Source organism: Centruroides vittatus, unplaced genomic scaffold (genome assembly GCF_030686945.1).
Source record: "Centruroides vittatus isolate TY-2023 unplaced genomic scaffold, ASM3068694v2 contig_1381, whole genome shotgun sequence".
Lineage (NCBI taxonomy): Eukaryota > Metazoa > Arthropoda > Arachnida > Scorpiones > Buthidae > Centruroides > Centruroides vittatus.
In genome coordinates this window covers 81,328-101,052 of record NW_027120867.1, presented here as the reverse complement: position 1 = coordinate 101,052, position 19,725 = coordinate 81,328, and the positions used below count along the sequence as shown (strand labels likewise).

The 19,725-nt window shown below is 27.8% G+C and overlaps 1 protein-coding gene across 1 annotated transcript in view; it reads left to right on the top strand.

Annotated features, from left to right (window-relative positions):
- Positions 1-879: 879 nt before the first annotated feature.
- Positions 880-19,725, top strand: part of LOC136990899 (pikachurin-like) — a 53,863-nt gene continuing 35,017 nt past the window's right edge. Inside the window, 1 exon segment of the mRNA XM_067289349.1 lies at positions 880-1,196. Coding sequence (XP_067145450.1) covers positions 1,046-1,196 — 151 coding nt within the window. The 5' untranslated portion in view covers positions 880-1,045.

Sequence of the window (19,725 nt, the reverse complement as noted above, 5' to 3'; positions counted from 1 at the left end):
TATAATGCGATTATTATTAATTATGTTAATAATGAACTAATATCAAATCTATTGTATATAAATCTCTGAATGTTATAGTGTTATTGAACATCTTATTATCGAGATATTTGTGTAAATTAAAATTGTACAACCCCCTTTTTTGCTAATTATAATTAATTATATTTGCAAGCATATTCACTCCAATTTTAAAAAATAAAAATTAATTTGAGTTTTTTTATAATAAAAAAAATGATTGTATTTTTATTATAATAATAGTAAAAGAGTATAATAATAGTAATAATAGTATAAGAGTAAATAATAATTGTATTTTTATTTATAAAAATACAATTATTATTTACTCTTTAAAATTTCACAACAATTTATTATTTTTTGTGTAATAAGCGTGTGACTATATCCAGACTTTAAAGGATATTTTGCGGATTTAAATTATTATTTTTAAATAAATTTTAAAGCAAGAGACTAAAAATTAAAAAAAAAGAACGATAAAATCAAGAAACAAACCAGTTAAAAAAAATTAAATTAAATTAACTTCCTCATAAAAAAAACAAGGTAACTTTTACGATCTCATTTATTCACATTACAACATTACATGTTTAATTTCCAATTTTTCGAGGTATTATTAGTGTTTATTTTAAAGAAAAATTAAAGGAAGACACGTAATAAAACTATAAGAAAATAAAAATTAACACTTTTTTTTTAAAAGTGTTTTAATTGAAGTTATGCTAAGACATCAATTAGCCGGCAAAATCGAGTTTCAATCGAGTGTGGCACCCGTATAGCGGGAGTGATGTCGTGCAAAGCGTGCAAACCGTGCATCACCCCCTCATTTGAATTAGTACGATCCTAGTAGTGCCAGACGGCAACGCGTCTGCGCCAACGATCAGTCCATTGCACAATCGGTTAGTGTTCGGGAGGTGAATCAGTCGGGTAGTCGGGATGGCAGATTGATGTCTTGTTGTATGACAGTTTTGAGAAGTCGTGCGTGCATTTTTCGAGGATTTAGCTTGTGATATAGGTAAACCACACGTGTAATTCGCATCCACTTATGCACATCGCGTGGATCGTGCCACCCTCCGAGCAGGTGAATATCGATCAGAGCAACATGGCACCCTTGGCAATGGGTTCGTTGGTGATACTGTTTATTACAATCTTGGTTGGAAGTGCGAAAGATACATCTTTCGAAGCTGCTTTTCAAGGTAAGACACGAGAATTTTCGTATAGATAATCGGTGTGTTTCATTATGGCACCCACTTAAAATATATATATATAATTTTACTTCACGAAATCCTTGTAGGACCTATTTACGATCCTTTTCTATAAAAAGAGTCATCATTACGAATCAAAAAACGTTCTCGAAATACGTTTATTCACGTTCTACAATAGTAAACACACCCTTTCATTACGTAAAAAAGAAAAAAAATAATTTAAAGACGTAATAAAACTCGAAGAAATTTACTAATTTTCTTTTTCTACAATGTAAATATTTAAATTTCTAAATAAATATCTTCATTTATTAAATTTAAAAAATGATATTAAGCGAGTATCGCGTAACCAATCTCGAGTTACTGAACAGATTTTCTTTTTTCGCAGAGAGATCTTAAAATAATTGAATATTCTTTACGAGAGGAGTGACTGTAAATATTCTTATTTTAATAATTTCTCCCGAAAAATTAAATATTCTATTAAAAAAAAGAGAGAGATAAGATAGAAAGTAAACGACTTTTAACCGGTATTTAAACTAAGAAATCAGTTGATAACGTAATATAGTTGAATAACTGATAACTCGTTCAAAGTATATACCCATTGTCCTTTCTTACATCCGTCCCTGTTATGAGTCAGTATTCTCGAAAGTATCGTGTGACGTTATTATTCGAGTGTGACGTATTTTCGGAAGAAAATTTCGACTTTTTTCCTTTATCGTGGACAAAATCGTAATCTCTTTACACCACTTAGTTATATAGAAATGTCAATTACGCCAACTCTTAACAGTGCAACGTAGTGTTTTTGTGTGTATGTTTCTCCGTGTTTTTTGTAAGTTTTCAATCGAAAATTGGTGTTTTTTATGTATATATATATTTTTTATCGATGATACAGCTCTTTTTTTTTCGCTTGTTTCTCGGAGAAAGATTACAACGGATATGCAAGACAGGTTTCTTAAGGGAAGGTCAGTGACAGCTCGTGTGAAAATGTATTTATCAAAACATATTTGCGAATAAGAAAAGTACTGGCACAATTCCCGCTAGACATATCCACTGATGTGTTATGCTCTCTTGGCATTTCTTCAAACTCTATAACGTGATAGATGGAATATGCAGATGCAAAATTTTTGGAGGATCCTCCCGATAGTCACGCGCCTCGATAAAATATAATTGATTGACCCATTTTTGTATGATAAGTTCCTGTTTACAATCAATTATTTATATCATTTTTTTTTTCTTTTCACAATTATTTATTGATATAAATAATGTTAGTGGCATATTTTCTTACTCGTAATACGAGAAGGGAAGGATGAAGTTCGTATTAATCGAGGATTTTTATGGCATTAATCCATGCTAAATCGAAAAAAAATAATATTTTTGATTCGTTTTTTATCCATTTACTTGTCAAATTTTAAATATATATATATATTGAAGATAAAGCACAGTTTAAGAATTGAAAGTGTGGAACTGTAACAGCGAAAAATTGTGCCATAAAAGTGATATAAAATAGTCAATTTTAGCAGTCGAACATGCGGTATTTTTTCGAATTTTTCAACGTTTCCAAACGTAGAGTTGTAAATTATTTGCAGATCATTTGCAGACTTAATGATGTTGATAACCCGAACTTATGGAGAGACGAGTTTGCCCACTTCTATATTTGGAAAGCAATCAAAAAAGAAAAACAAATTGAAAGAACAAAAGAACACTTTTGTTCAGAATTAACACCTTGGAATCGATAAGAAAACGTTGAAATAAACTTTTTAGACGTAAAATGTTTATTTCGAATAGTGAAAGTTCAGTTGGCGTTAAGTCTATAGTTCAGTTTTGTGACCTATTTTCTTTAAAAAAGAAAAAGAAGACCTCATACATTTCCTGCTGCCTTTTTTCTTTTATTCTCTCTTAAGAGAAATGTTTTTCTATAGTTTTATCAATATCTTTAAATATTAATTTTATAATCTTTTATACAATACAAAGTTGAAGTGATTTAACTTACACTACTATCGTCCATTAACTTCAATGAAATTCCTCCAGTTTGTGTGAAGTTTTACGAACGGACGGGAGAGGAATTCGTAATTTTGAAAATTTCTGGTTATAAACTTTAATTTTGTTTTAAAGAAATTCTACGGACAGGTTTACGTACAGACGATACAAAATATATTAATTTCCTAGTGTTTTTAATTGTAGAGAAAAGACTTTTGCATATTGCACATCCACAATTTCAGCTTTAATTATTCTACTTTTTAACATATATTTTGGACAGATTAACAGACGAATAAAATAAAAGATTTCAAACGTGTAGCTTATTTAATTTCGATAAAAACTAGAATTTTATAGGCCTATATAGGCTATATAACGAGGAATCCATTACAGTTTCTAAGATCAACTCTCTAACTCTTAGTTCGAGAGAAATCTTACGGACAGATATACAGACGGACGAGCCAAAAAATCAATCTTGCATTATTTTATTTAATTGGGTTGTTAGCGGCTAGAATTTTGCTTATATAGGAAGGAATCTATACCCGTCACAATTTTTAAGATTTAAATAATTCCTGCGGACAGACAATCCAACCGACGATAGAAGAGTATTTAAAAAGAACTAATAAGAGGGGAGAGAAACTAATTTTTTAATCACTTAAAATAATTAAGTATAGAAGAAGAAGGAAAAAATGAAAGTTAGCGTTATATGGAAGGAAATGATAATTTCCGTTACGGTTAAACCATTTATGGAAAAATGAGGCAATAAAACTTTTAAAACGTTATCTTTTCCGGAATTTTGTGGATCGAAATCTTCATTTGTATCGATGGAACGAGTAAATGAAGTTACAATGAATGTAACTTCATTAGGACGTGTCAGAGTCACAGTTATAAATCTCGAAAGTCCAAAGCAACTTTTGTGGTTAAATCGGTCTCTGTTAATTACTTTACCTGACAGATATTCTGTCTTTAATTCGTTTTTCATGGCATTTTAACTTATAAATAGTTTTATTATACGAAGATAAACTATTTCTGTTTTTCCTTATTAAAAAGAAAGCCAAAAAATTATTCGTATTATTATTATTATACTCGATACTAGAGATTTTGAATTTAGATTTAAAGCCTAATATTAAGAATTAATGACGTAAATACCGTGAATCATTACTGAGAAAAAAAGTAATCGCTTACAGATTTCTCTAGAACAATTATTCTAGATTATATAAATGATTGTTTATTCAGTTAATGTATTTTAATAATTTTCTTATTCTAGAAAACTTTTTTCTAGAATAACAACGTGTTATATGTTTATTAGTCTACATAAGCGAAGGAAAAAGTTCCGTGTTTGAAGTAGAACGTAAAATCATGTGTTTAAACTGTTAAAATCTATACGAAATGCCGGCATTATTATTATTTTTTTTTTGGCAAGAAATTTGAGATTATAAAGAAAATAATAATAATAAAAACGTCATACAACATCGTATGACGTGATGTTTGAATTTTCGAAGTTTTTAGTTACGGCGGCGGAGTGATATATATGTTGAAGATTCGGCACATCGGCTCCATTCTTTTCTAGTGTAATTGTTCTGTAATACTTTATTCTAGAAAAGTTACAGATTTACATTTACGTGTGATTGTATACTAGAATACTTTATTTAGTTATTATAGTTTAGTGATTTTCATACACTAATATTGTACGGTACGTTTACAAATTCTAGAATAATTTTGAATATATTTTTTGTTGTTGAATTTTATAATAAGATCTCGTTCCATTATTAAAAACAATGTAAGTAAATTCGACTCTTCGATGCTTTCCAGACCGAAAAGAAATGGATTGGCTTTTTTCGAAATGGGATTTTGTGTTCGAATTAATGAAATAACGATTTCCCTTCTCATTGTTTTCTGTTTAAACCCTCCCAAAAAGTTTCTAAATCCTCTAATAATGCTTTTAAAATATTCTAGATTTTGTTCGGAGACGTTCTAAATTATTTAAAAACAGCCGCTTTTTCTAGGTTTCCAACAATATTTTTTAATTTTCTCTATACTTTAAGAGGTTTTTCTGGAGTTTTTTAGAAAGTTGTAATGTACTTTTTTCCCAGGAAACCGGCATTAAAGAAGAGTACACATTATAATCGGTCTCGCCTTGGAAAATATATATACGTATCGACCAAAAATTTCCAAAAAAATCCCGGTTTTAGAATATTTCTCGCATTCATAAATCTGCAGTTTTCTCCGTCTTATCCATTTAGACATCGTCTAGTCTACGTTTAGCTTATAAATTACGTCTGAAATATTAAAAATCTGCACTTTTCTTGTACTTGGAGAGCATTAGAATATGAGAAACATTGAAGATTTTTCATTAATGAAAACGTCTAGGAAGCATTACACTTTAAAAATTGGTTCAACAAGTATTCTGTGGCCATTAAAATCACATTTTCTGTAATCAATTGTTAGCTTATTTATTTTATCTCTAGAACTTATAGGATAAACAAGACATGTTTATCCTATAAATGTTCTAAATTGGTGTAGAAGATAAGGGGGAGATGCTGCAAATTCGCGCGAACACCATTAATATTTTCGCAATTGTCAAAGAAATAACAATGTTTTGACATTTCCAGATTAACGAAATTTGAAATATTTCACTCTAGAAAAAAATCCGCGTGAAGTCATTTAAAACTGAAGGAATGTACTAAATTAAATCATTGTTTTAAATATACATTTTACACTATAAGCGATAAGATTTTTTTTATATCGATGTAATCATTTTAAAGGTTTTATTATATAAATAAAATATTTCTGACTTAAAATTCATGCAGAATAATTTTATTTTATGTATGTACTTTCCACACATCGATGCGACCGTATCAGCATCATCACTGCTTCATCTTGCCAAACATTTTATCATAGAAAATGGCTCTTCTAGAAAAGATAAATATACAAATTTTGTAATTCCTTTCTTTTTTCTTTTTTAAATCAGTAGAACGTCGAATAAACATATTTTTAAACTCGCCATTTTCTTTTTTCTGTTTTAAAATCAGATTTTAGATAAGAGAGTTAAGAACATTGAATTATTGTAGTCTAAATCGATGGCCACTTCATAGTTTTATTTTTTGTTAATGTTTAAAAATAGGAACAATTTAATAAAATGTAGAAATGTAATACATCAAGTAAATGACCTAAAAATTATTATTATTATTATTTTCTAACCGTTCTCTGTATAATAAAAATAAAGAAATGACAAATTTGAAAATGATAAGGATTCTACTATAAATATAAAAGGATTTTTTGGAGAAAATGTGGAGAAAAAATTAAGAGAATGGAGTCATTCTGTTGTAATGAAGGAGAGAATCCTTTGATTAAAATAGAAAAGAATTTCTGATTGAATAAAAATTAGGTTCTTTGATAAGCAGGAAGGTATCCTGCGATGGGTGGAAAAAGATTTTCCCTTACGTAAAGAAGAATATTGCGCGAAGGAAGTCAGAATCTTGTCGTGAAAGGAGGAGAATTTAATGAGATTTAATTTGAAATTTGATTAATTTTTTTTTCAATGAGTAGAAAAGATCCTACGATGATAAAAGGAAGATATTACGACGAGGTTAGTCAGAAATTTTCGGATAAAAGTAGGCGGATCCTGTGATGAGAGAAAGAATATTGTGATGAGGGAAGCCGGAATCTTGCGATGAAAAGGAAGGATCCTGCGACTAACAGAAGAGATTCTACGAAGAGGAAAGGTGAATTCTTTGATGAGAAGAAAATGCCTCGGTGATAAGGATAGAGCCTACGACGAGGAAGAAAATTCCTGCAGCGAGGAAAGGAGGATCTTGTTTGAACTCTTAGAATAAGTTTCAATTGAAAAAGTGTCTAAACAAGTAACAAACTGCTGATTCTTTTGATGGACCCGAGGCTACAACGCTAGCGATATGGTATCAGCTTTCAAACGAAGATAAGCTCTTTCTCTCACCTGCACAAAAGCACAACACCTGTCGGGATTCGCTCACGTTACAAGAGAGTGTGCGCAATAGAACCAATCGATTCTTCTACTATATTCACCTTTCATCGTGCATGGATTACTTTCGATCGAACTTCAATTTTCTGATTAACAAAAAAACAAGATGCAAATATTAATTGAATTAATTATATATATATATATATATATTTTAAATTAGATAATTCAAATTTAATCTACTTTTCGCTAAAAGTTTATCCTCCTCTCTTTGGAAATTTAAATGAATAAAAGCTTGTTTAAAAAATTAATAATAACTTTTATTTTTAACTAATTCGACTCATTATTGAGCAAAGTATATATTTTCAGCTTCATTTTAAAGGAAATTTAAAGTATAATTTTAATTTAAAAGTGTGTTTTAGATGTATCTAAACACTGCCGAACTCTGTAAAAGTACGAGTTTTAAAGAGAAATGTAGTTATTATTATAATTAAAGTTAAGTTTTATGCAATTTAAAATGTTTTTTACGATATTTTACAGCTTTTTCTTGAAAAAAACTTAAATTTAATGATGCGAAAACGTGTATCAGAAGAACAATTCGTAGGATCATTACGAACGTTTCGTGGTTTAAATTCCACTTTTTTTTTCTTTCTATCGTTGCCATTATTTTCCATTTTTCATCTTATTAGAGTTTCTGAGAGAAATTACAATAATAAATTTTAATTTTTAAGCATTACAATTTTAAATATACATACATTTGTGTACAGAATCAAACCTCCGAACGACGGCCACTGACAGGAACATAAATAAAAATGGCCATTGTTTAGAGATGGGGTTCGACTGTATTTGTATATTTATATTTACGTATACGGATTAATAACTAAATTATGTACAAAGTGAAGAGAAGAGGAATGAAACTAGAATTATGAATAATTCTTGCCTTTTATGTATAATTTCAAGAGAAGAGGATTAATTTTTAATTCTAATTTTCTTCTAAATTATACATAATTTAGTTTCTTAATCTTTTCCCCCCTTCAGAACAGAGTCTTTTTTTTTTATATTTTTATTTTACTTTCCCTCAGAATTTGCATAATTCCTGTTGATTATTTCTCTTTTCTCCAAATTATGAACAGTTCATGACTTTAATTTCGTTTTTTTTTCACTTTATTCTTTTCATTATTTTTCATTTCTCCCGAATTATATGTAGTAGATTACTGTATATATATATATATATTCTCTACAAAATCTACATAATTCTTAATTTTCATTCCAAATTTCAAACCAAAATTCATGTTTTTTGCACAACTTCTTTCTAAATTATATAAAATTCCTATTTTTTTGTACCTGTTTCAACATAGTTTCTTTTCATAACTTTTTATTTATTTTATTTTCTCTCAAAGTAGACATATTTTATGCTTTCTATTCAAATTTTTCCACCAAATTATGCAAAGTCCTTTTTTTGCATATTTTAGAGTTAAAAAAATGGGCTTTGCATAATTCCTTTCCAATTTAATATAAATTATGCAAGAAAAGAAAATTTTTTATGCCACTCTTCTTTCTTTAATTTGTGCTCTTTTATCTTAGATAATACTCTAAATATTTTGAATTAATTACTCTTACTACGATACTTCGTTGTAGTAGGATAATGGCATGCTTTAATTGAATTTTTTATATTATTTTACTTGTTAAAAACTATTTTTTCTATTTTTTTTTTTTTTTTATAAAGTCTAGAGACTTCTAAGACGTTCGAAATCTTTTCGAGACTTCATTCTGCGGACTGCATATCTCGGAGCAGTCGATAATCGATAGAAACTGCACACGTTTAACAACTTACTGTAACACATGTTTGGTCTGTATGTCCCGAAAGAATGGATATGGAAATTTGCTCCTAACAGCAAATTACTCCTATTTTTACGATCCCAATGCGTACAATCCATTGTTATGGTAAGAATGTCGAAGTATGGCAATTAATAATGTAGTTCCTATCCGTGGCATGTTGCGTGTCCATTGTACTCGATAAAAAAGAAAAAAAAAAGTTTAAAATCCAAAAAATATAAGGAATTTATTTAAATTTAAATCGTGAAATAACGGTCAGTTTTTTTTGTCTATAACGTTAAAACCGTTAGAAATGTACACTTTACAAAATTTCAATATCATTTTTTGAATGTTTTAATAAATTTTTTATCCGAAATTACGAAAAATTATATAAAAATAGTTTGGAGTAATCGATTTTTATCACGTAGATAGTAAAATTTAAGTTTTAATTTTAAGTATTCAAGAAGGAAAGTTAGTATTTGCCTGCAAGGAAGGGAGTTATCTAACGTTCTACTATTCAAAATTGCGAATGTTGAAAGTAAACATGATCATTGTTATAATTGGAGAAAGCGGTGCATAGCCACAAGCTGGCATTTTGTCCCTGGAGGATGCCAGCAGGTTTGTCTCTTGAGAAATTTACTCATCATCGATCTCTGATCCGAATGTCGACTTCAGTTTCACCGTTTGCCGATAGGGAAAAGGTTGGATTTCTTCTTCATCCCCATTTCAATCGAGTGTTCCATCGACACAAAGCTTTCATCCAAAAAATTCTTCAAGATGAAAAGAGGCGAAAAAATCAAATAATCTAGATTTTTATTTTTTTGAAAGACGTAAATTCGAATTGTGATTTATGATAAATCGATTTGCTTTTCTGGATGTTGCTAATTTGACAATGAATGGACAGAAAAATGGACTTCGTTCTCGAAAAGAAAACTTCAAATTTATTTTTTATACGAAATTTCTGATTCAAAATAAAATAAGATCATTTATATTTTAGTAAGAAAATAATATATTAAAAATTACTTTAAACGTTATGAGAGACGATTAAGAAAGACATTTCGGAATAAATTTAGTGTCTTTTATCGTGATAGAAGATGCTTAATCTTCAAAAAAACATTCGCTAATTCAATGCGCATTATCAATAAGATAATTTAGAAAAAAATGCAGTTTTTTTATTGTAAAAAAATTCCAATTAGTTGTAAATTTATTAAAAGTGCAACTAATATTTTTTGAGTTAATTGCACAAGTAGCACGCTTATTCCTAAGCAAACTTGCTATTTTTATTTTCCTTTTACGTTTATTGAAAAATCTTAAGACGTTTTTTGAAAATATTTTTTGAATTTTCTCCCTTACTATATCTAAAAACAGATGAATCAATCGAAAAAATATCGACTAAACGAACAAAATAAATATAGAGAAAGGAACTTTGGAACGTAATCGAAACTTTCTAAATGTAGATAAGAAATGTAATCATATGAATGCTGATTATACTATCAACAATTTCCTAGAATTTCAGATATTTTTTACACGTCTTCTCCTTGAAAAAATTTAAATTTTAAGTAATATAATTATTAAATTTTAAGAAGGTAAAATTTAAAAAAAAAAACAATTTGTTACTGTAATAAATTTTCAAATTTATTTCAAAATGTATAAATCGTGTCATTTATAGAATATAAATTGATGTTCTTCCATTTTCACTTATAAAATTAAATATAATTTTACTGTGTAATATGATATTTTTAAAACTTAAATTAAGCCGATAAGCTTGTTAAACCATTGAATACAATTTAAATTGTTCAAACAGGAATGGAAGCAATTTTCAAAATAAGGCAGTTTTCACACAATTTTTATTTTAAGAGAGAGTATTTTTTGAATTACACTCGATTAGTAACTGTACAATGCTTAGCAGTTACTAATTGGGTACACAGTGCTTGTCGGTTAATTATGCACAAAGATCTTTTCAGTTACTAAATGTGTATAATTATCATCAAATATTAAATGCGTATACTACTTACCAGTTACTAATTGTCTGAAGAGTACTTAACAGTTATTAATTATATGCATAATGTTTACCAGTTACTAAATATGTGTACTGTACATAATGACTAATTATTTGAACGGTAATTAGTATATATATAGTACCTTATACATATCTATTATTTATGCATATATGTATAGTATACATGTAACTTTTCATATACAGTATAATAATTACCGCTTTCTGTAACCATTTAATTAACTGATATAATTCGTTATAACTGTTATAACAGAAATAATAATAATTATTATTATTAAATTTTAATATTAGAATCTAAGAAAATAGAAATTCAATAACTTTAATGTTATAGAAGTTATAAAACTTCATACAGATTTTTTGATGATTCACATCCTGCATTTATGTCGAAATTCTGATAATTAATATGATAAAATATAACAGATATTGTCTCAACAAATTTCAAAGTTTATTTATATTTAAATTGTTAAAATAACATTTAAATAAGCTATAAAATTCTTCAGATTTTATACGTTATAACTTCAAATATTAAAGTAGAACTTATTAAAATTTTTATTTATGTATATATGTATTTTTTCTATTCTTATAAGAGTATGGAGAGTGCATCATTATTTTTATAGCTCCAAAAATATGGGTTTGAGTTCTGAAAAATCAATAATATAAATTTCTTTTGCTTAAAATAGTACTTGGTATATTTTTCAAATAGAAAAGCCAAAAATATTTTCTCTATTTTCTTTTATATTTTAAATTATTACTACTATTCGGCATTACTGCAATGAAATAATAATAATAATAATTATTATTAAAAAGAATTTAAGTTAAAAATATATTAAATCATTTATATTTTAAAATTTAATTTACTTGATATTTCTAATTCGAAGTAGTTTAGTGTTCCTCAAACGGTAGCTCGCGATCTAAAACTTGGAAAGTGCATATATAAAAAAACACGTCAAATAGTATTAACGAATCGAATATATTTCTCAACTAGTGGTTCGCGGTCTATCGGTTGGGGATTAAATTCCTCTTTTACAAGAAGTTGCTAACGGAATTTTTATTTACAGGAAATTATACTAAAAGTAGTACAGATGATCATTTAAAAACTATTTTAAATTAATTACGAAACGATTTAAAGTAAATAAATAAATAACTGATAAAAATTTAATTGATAATAAAATGTAATCAGTCAATGTAGCATTTAATGCCGTATTGATTGATTGAACTAATTTTTGTTACGTAGTTTAGTGGTAGTTTAGTTGATTTATTGAAACTGTGTTTATCCTTCACACGTCATAAAACATAAACAATTTATTATTATTTATATATATTGCTGTCATTTTATAGTTTTATATATGGCATACATAAATACACCGAATTATTTATCACCCTCTAAATACATTCCCGTGCACGGAAGACATTTAATGAACTCTAAATCCGGGATTTTGAGTAGGTTACAACCCAATTTAAAATCATCAATATTAATGTTGATTACGTTAATAATCCTTAAAAAATACCCACATTAAAATTCTTTAAGGACCGTTCGTGGCAACTTAATTCTTCATCGATGTTTCTTGCCGCGCCGTGAAAGAAGTGCAGTTGCTTCCAGACCATTAATGACCACGATGAATGGCCACCTCTAACGTTTAATTGAATTTTGGACTCACTGACGTCATGCCGACGATGTTTTTTCGATGTTAGATTCCGAAAGTAATAGTAATAATTCACGCGTTTTCTTTGGTGAAGTACTAAATTCTTAACACGGTCCACATAGCTTATTGGCGGAAATTTTTTAATGTCGGATTCTGAAGAAACGGCAGTTTTTGTCAACGAGAAAAAGTAGATTTTGTCTCGTTGACGCCATTTTGAAGAATTTCAAAATACCAAATTCTTATCACGGTTGTGCTCTTATTGTTGTTGATTTTTAGTGCTAGATGCTGCAATTTTTAGTGCTAGATTTTTAGTGCTAGATGAGGCAAACAGATCGTGTCAGTGGATCGTGACCCACTGACGTCACGGTGACGTGAAAATCCAAAATTTACAATAATGCACGTGTTTTTTTGGCATCAAGGTACCGAATTTTCTTAACACAGTCGCGCTTATTAAAGAATATTTTTTAGTGTTGTAGAGACGAAAACAGTTATTGCCAAACAGAGAATGTATTCGTTAATACTTTCATAAAAATAAACTTAGTTGACTTTGTAATCTGTTTTATAGAAAGAGTTGGTTCTCTTCTTTAACAAAGAACTTAATCCAGATATCGAAGAGTACCAGACTATAATTGATTAAAGTATAACAAATAATGGATTATTTATTATCTTTCAATACTTTAAGCTGCTGTCTTTTTTCGGTACATGGATTAAGATTGAAGTAAATATTATCAATTTTGTAGACGACACCAAAAGTAAATCGAAATTTTTGTTAACTTAATTTCTGAAATATTTTTTTTTTACATTGTAAAAATACAAAATTATATTTCTATAAATATAAATTCTTATTAAAAATGAAGTAGAGTTTTTCTTCAATTTTTCTTTTATAGAAAATTAAGAATATTCGAATTTATTATTTAAAAAAAAACGATTGAATATAAATAATTTCTGGCTCTAAAAGGGGAGGGAATATGTATATATGTTAATGCCATTTATTTCTTAAAATAATGAAAATTCGGTCGAATTTTATATCATTATAAATAGTGTTTTCCCTCCCCCTTTTATTTCTTTCGGAAAGTAATGGAAAATCGAATAAATCGCATTTATGTGACTTTTTAAAGAGAATTTATCAATTTAACAATATAATTTTTTAAGTCGGGATCACGTTTGAGCTTCGGTTGTCTTCGATAAATATGTGTAAACAAATTCTACGATATCGAAATTTTGAGCTCGTGTGTGTTCTTTTCGGATGAATAATATTTTCGGTAAGATGAACTCTAAATTTATTCTCGATAAATTCGGTTTTGTTTCTTCAACCGAAAGAACATAGAAGTAGATTTTTGTATTTGATATTTCAGTCACGATTCGTTCCGGGAACCTGTTTATGATATAGGAAGAAGGAACAAGAACGAAGAGCAACCGAATATCCTTTTCATTTTCTTTTCTTCGGTTCCGTGTTTCTCATGCAAATTTTCTTACTATCTTAAACGAAAAAAAAAAGAATTATATGGGCGGTTGAATAAATATAATACGAAACCGAATCTCCCAATTCGATTGATCAATATTGATAAATGTTTAAATGACGTATGTAAAATGTAAATAAATTTTCCTATTTTTTCGTATAAACAAACTATTTGTTTATATTATAATTAGGCCTATATATAAGATATTCCGGAATAAGTAAAATTGAAAAAAAAAATATATATATATATATTTATTTTTCTAAACTTATAACCTGATTTTTTTTGTATATTCTTGTCACGTCTAACCACTGATACTATCTACAATTTTTATAATTGCGGAACGTTGCATTACATTATACTAAAGATAATTTTATTTAGTGCTTTTTTTTAGTTTCGTCTCGTAATTTTAACTTTGTCATTAATATTTATACCTTGGGAGTAAATTTAATTCTATCGTAATACCCTATTGTAACAGCAATTAACTTGATCTTCGGATCATTGACGTGTTACAATCGATGGAAGATACCAATTTTCGATTATATAAATTTTAAATATCCTTCGTTGTGCGAAGATGCGAGATCGTTTTTCCTAGTTTATTAATAGTTTAAGACATTTTTTGTAAATATTTTTAATTAAAAATTAATGTTCTCTTGCAATTCGGCAATTAATTTCTTTACGGAATTTCAAGAGGATGGTACATCCAAATTATATCTGTATGTACCGTACAGTACCTCTGTATAATATCTGTACTAAAAATGTAAGCGTAGAATGTGCAGCATTGTCTGTTATATTGAATGGAATTGGTTTGAAATCACAGAAGCTTAACTAGATTCGATCACAAATGCGATAAGCTTCTCCATTGCTGATAAATGCACGTGATAAATGAATATTCACTTTAAACATTTCACGATTTCGTAGGCGAATTGGAGAACAATTCGAGTGAATCGTTTAATATTAAAAGTCGTCTGGAACACATTCAAAATAAGAAAATAACACTTAAAATTTCTTTAATAACTCGTATTCGTTTGTAGAATGATAAGTAAATATAGTTATCTTATCCATTAGTTAGAGATATACGGGTTGAAAAATTTAATTCGGAACTATAGCTAATTTTAAAGCGTATTTAAGTTAATTTAATCATTAAACTGGGTACAGATTGAAGATTAAATGTTTCTCAATCAGTAGTATACGAGATACTAATTAATAAATGGTTAGAGTTTACGTAACGTACTGGTTAATAATCTTTTATATATCAACACGTAGATCGCGATCGACTAGATTCTGGAAAAAGACTGATATTTCTATAAAAATTTACTCTATTCTTGGAATTCATTTAATTTACATTAGACTTTAACATATTACAATTTTTTAAAAGAATAAATATTTAAAAAAGTTTGTAAAACAAAAAATTTCATTCATTAATTATCTGAGAAGGGGTTTTTTTAGCTAGAAAGACACTCGAGAAATCGTCTAATTATCAAAATAAAAGGAAGAAATTAATGCACAAATTGTACTTTTTGACGATATAAATGTGTTTTTTGGTTGAAAATTTCATTTCATAAAAAAACTTAATTAAAAAATATCAAACGAGTCAAGTTTCTCCAAGCAAAAGGTGAATCCTTTTACTCATTAATTAGTATAATTACTGTAATTAGAATGGTCTTTTGACATTATACATTAGTAAACTAAATTAAGAAAAATCGAGCGAAAATTATATAAATTTAATTTAGATCTCATATATGAAAATATATTCAACGTTTTTTTTTCTTCTCTTTCTTTTAGTAATTAACAGGATAATCTGTTATATTAATTACATCAGTTCATGTTATCCTGTCGAATAAACAGATTTAAATTTATTAAAAATAAAATTAAAAAAAAACACACAATTTAATTTTGAAACTTTATATATATATAATTAAATTTAGTAATTAATTCTTCCAATTTTTAATTATGAAAAGTTAAATATAGAACTAGTACTTTAAATCTTTTGATTATTAATAGCTTAAATTTTTCCTTTCGTCTCCTTATTTACGTCGAAAGTTCAGGAAATTTTCGAAATTTAATTCGGAAACAATCGGATTTAATTGTAATTTTGTTTAATTTTCGATCGAAATTAAATGATTTGATTTTATTATTATTATTTTTTCTAATTTCTCTCCTCTTAGAATCCTTTCCAACTCGAGAGATTAGTATCATCATCACTCATTTCTTAAGAGAGAAAGAATTAAATCGGCGCCGTTCTCATTCTTCTTCCATTAATTTTATTTTTAATAAAGACAAACAGATAATTGTCTGCTTTGTACAGATTTTTATCAAGATATATTTCTATAATTTTCGAAAAAAAATTCTTTTTTATCTGTTATGACATCTGTTCTTTAACATTGATGGAAAGATCAATGAAGCAATACGCAATTGATTTCATCCAGGAATCATTTTATATCATTTATTATAAACCAGAAAAAAGAAAATATCAATCGTACGAAGAATTAAAACAATAATTCTTGTTATTTTTACAGCGGTTTATCAAGTTTTTAATCCCTTTGCATTTATTATATCTTGTCTCTCCTCCGGATGTTGTCCACCATGTTGCGGGAATCTTCGTAAAATCCTTTATTACAATTAATAATTACGTTTATTTTCGGCAATAGAGAGATCTGTTGTATGTTTTGGAGGAAATTAAATTAAATACAGCATATGCCCTACTGTTGAATGTATAACACGAGTTCATTTTCAATCCACTTGACATTCCAGTGGGTTTGTATTCATATTCGACTGTATATTATACGTCGTGTTACCGTAGAAGTAACAGTTCGTGCCCGGAATATTTAATAGACGACATTTAATGATCGTATAAACAGTTTTTCTTCGCAGAATACCGGTTTCGTTTCTGTACATTCTACCTCTAAAAAACACTAGACAATTTGTTTCGATCCAGTTTAGTCCTTCATCGAAGGATCAATGAAACGCATTGAAAACATTTTCGTCTCTAGGGGTGTTAGAATAAGAGGAAAGAACTCGTGTCGATTGCTAGAGCTGCCATACCAAAACGTGACAAGCTTCCAAGAATTGGACGTGAATTCCCAACAGTTTCACTTACTTAAAAAGATTCTGGTTTTATTGAGATGATTCCAAAAGAATTCCTCTAATTGATGACCATTTAATAAATATATTTCGTTCTCTTTCTTTTTTGGAATTAACAGCACGATTTCTCTTAAAATTATTCTTTTTTTTCTTTCGTAAAACGTTATTTAATTTAATCGTACGTCAGAGTAAATTTCACGCTTGGATCTAACGTCAAAAAATGTTTTCGTTTTGAAGTTTTTAATGGTTATAAAAAGAAAAGTTTTTCGTGCTTACATAATTAATTACGTTTAATTCGTTATAAGGTTAATTTTTAAGAGTTTTAATCGGATTTTGGGATTTTTTAAGTGTTTATTTTATTTGCAATTTCATTAATAAGAGCTTAAAACTCAAAAAGAAAAGAGAGAATTTCTTTGATGTTCCTCTTAAGTTTCTGCTATTAATTTGTTAAATTTATTACCAATTATTTATAAATTGTATTTATATAAGTTTCTTCTATTTAATTTTTAAATTTTTATTCGTTAAAAAAACAATAATCTTTCGTAGAATCTCATTTCACAATATGGTACTAGAGATTTTCTTAAGAACTTTTCCATTATCATACTCAAAATGAAGATAGCGGCAAACTTATTCATCTACTCGTTTCAGACAGAATAATCGATTCTATTCTATTTTTATATTAAATATCTATTTTTTATATTCTATACGAGAAAATAGACATTACATTCATGTCTTTTTCTTTTGAAATTACAGAAAAATATTCCTAGAACGTATCTATATCAAATTCAATTTCTTTTTTTCCTATCCAACAGGCCGAATTTCTAATTTAAGTTATAAAAATATCAGTTAATCTATATTATTTTTTAAATCAAAATTTTGTAAGTTAAAAAAATAATTCAGTAGATAATATAATAACCCACTTGACAGCTGATTTCTTTTTTTGATACGACGAAAATACATTCGTTGATAACCGATGAGTGTAAGGCAATTACGTGAAAGAAGACTTTTTTTTTCTTCAATTTCTAATAAATTCCGACACGAATATTTTAAAATTTCCTAAATATTTTTCACGTTATTCCTTAACCGCAATCAATCTTATCAAAGAAGTGAATCAGTGAAAAATTAATTAGAGCCATCCGAAAGATATTCGAATTTTTATTTTAGTATTAGGATATTAATATTTTAATTCTTAATTTAATTTCATTTTTTATATATAAATAAATAAGAAAACGGGAGGGGATATACACACAAACACTTAAATGTAAGTCTCTCTCCCTCTCTCTCCAGAGAAATCACATTGCTTACAAATTGCAGCCATGTTAGGAAAATTACTTAAAAGTATAGAATAATTTATAAATAAAGTGGTAATATTTCCTTTCCGATAGATTAAATCTTAATTTTCTTTGCATATTTTCCATTCTTCTTCAAATACAGCAAATACAGTAGGCGCTTTTTGAAGTAGATTCTTATCAAAGAACACCGAATTGTCATTTATGCCAATGCAATTGTCTGTAATTACATCTTTTATCTACAAACATTCATGCTTAGATTTAGAATAAAACAATGAACAGACGTCATTAATTATAGATAAAGTTACTTTCTTACATAAATCGATAGATAAGATCTAGAATAAGGTCGGATACAATTGTTGAATATTAAAATATTCCGATTGTTTTCTCGAATTGCTTTCCAGAGGAACCGTTGGTGAATTTTTATTTAAAATACTTTATATAACTCGATTTATTGTTATTAATAACGAAATCAATTCACTTCTTTATTGTCGAGTGTAGTAAATCTTTTCTCATAATAAACTAGCTTTGAAAAATGGATCCCGTGTTAATTAACTCGATGGAATTTCTGACTTTATGGATTATATAATTTATTCCGAGGCCACGATCCGAGTTTCCTTTACAATAGATGCTTTTATCTAGAAAATGCTTGCTCTAGCAATATTTTTCTATCGGAAAAAAATCAATTTTTAAAATATAACAAGACAAACAAATCCATTTCCCCCGTTATTTATTCATTTCCAATCTCTAGAAGTTGTAGAAATCTTTAGAATATTTCTCTTGGCATCGCTTTTAACGTGTTATCTAAATTAAATTTTGAATTTTTAAATCATTTTTTGACCGTTGTAACTTAACGAATAATTTATTTATTTATTAATTTCGCGTTAAGAAACGGACATAAAAAAAAAAAAAAAAAAAATGGCGAAGATAAGTTCTATCGTGTCGAAACTAAACAGATTATTGAGTAAATAGTAAGCTACTGATCCAATATTAACACTTCCCTAGCCAAAGGAATTAGATTATATAGTAACCTATTTAATTTATTAGCTTATTGATGTATACAGAAAGTTGTATAAGTCTATTGTATACCTTACAAAACACTTTTATATCTATAAGTTTTCAGAATTTACGGCTACATGTAATAAAAAAGGGTAAATGTTACCTATGGTTCCAAAATGGCGGCTCGTCTCTGATTCCAGCAAATAGAAGAAAGGAAACAGTGGGACGCACGTTCTAACCTAACCTAACCTATTCTAATAATTCTGTTGGTAATTAATTATGGTAATTTATTAGAATAGGTTAGGTTA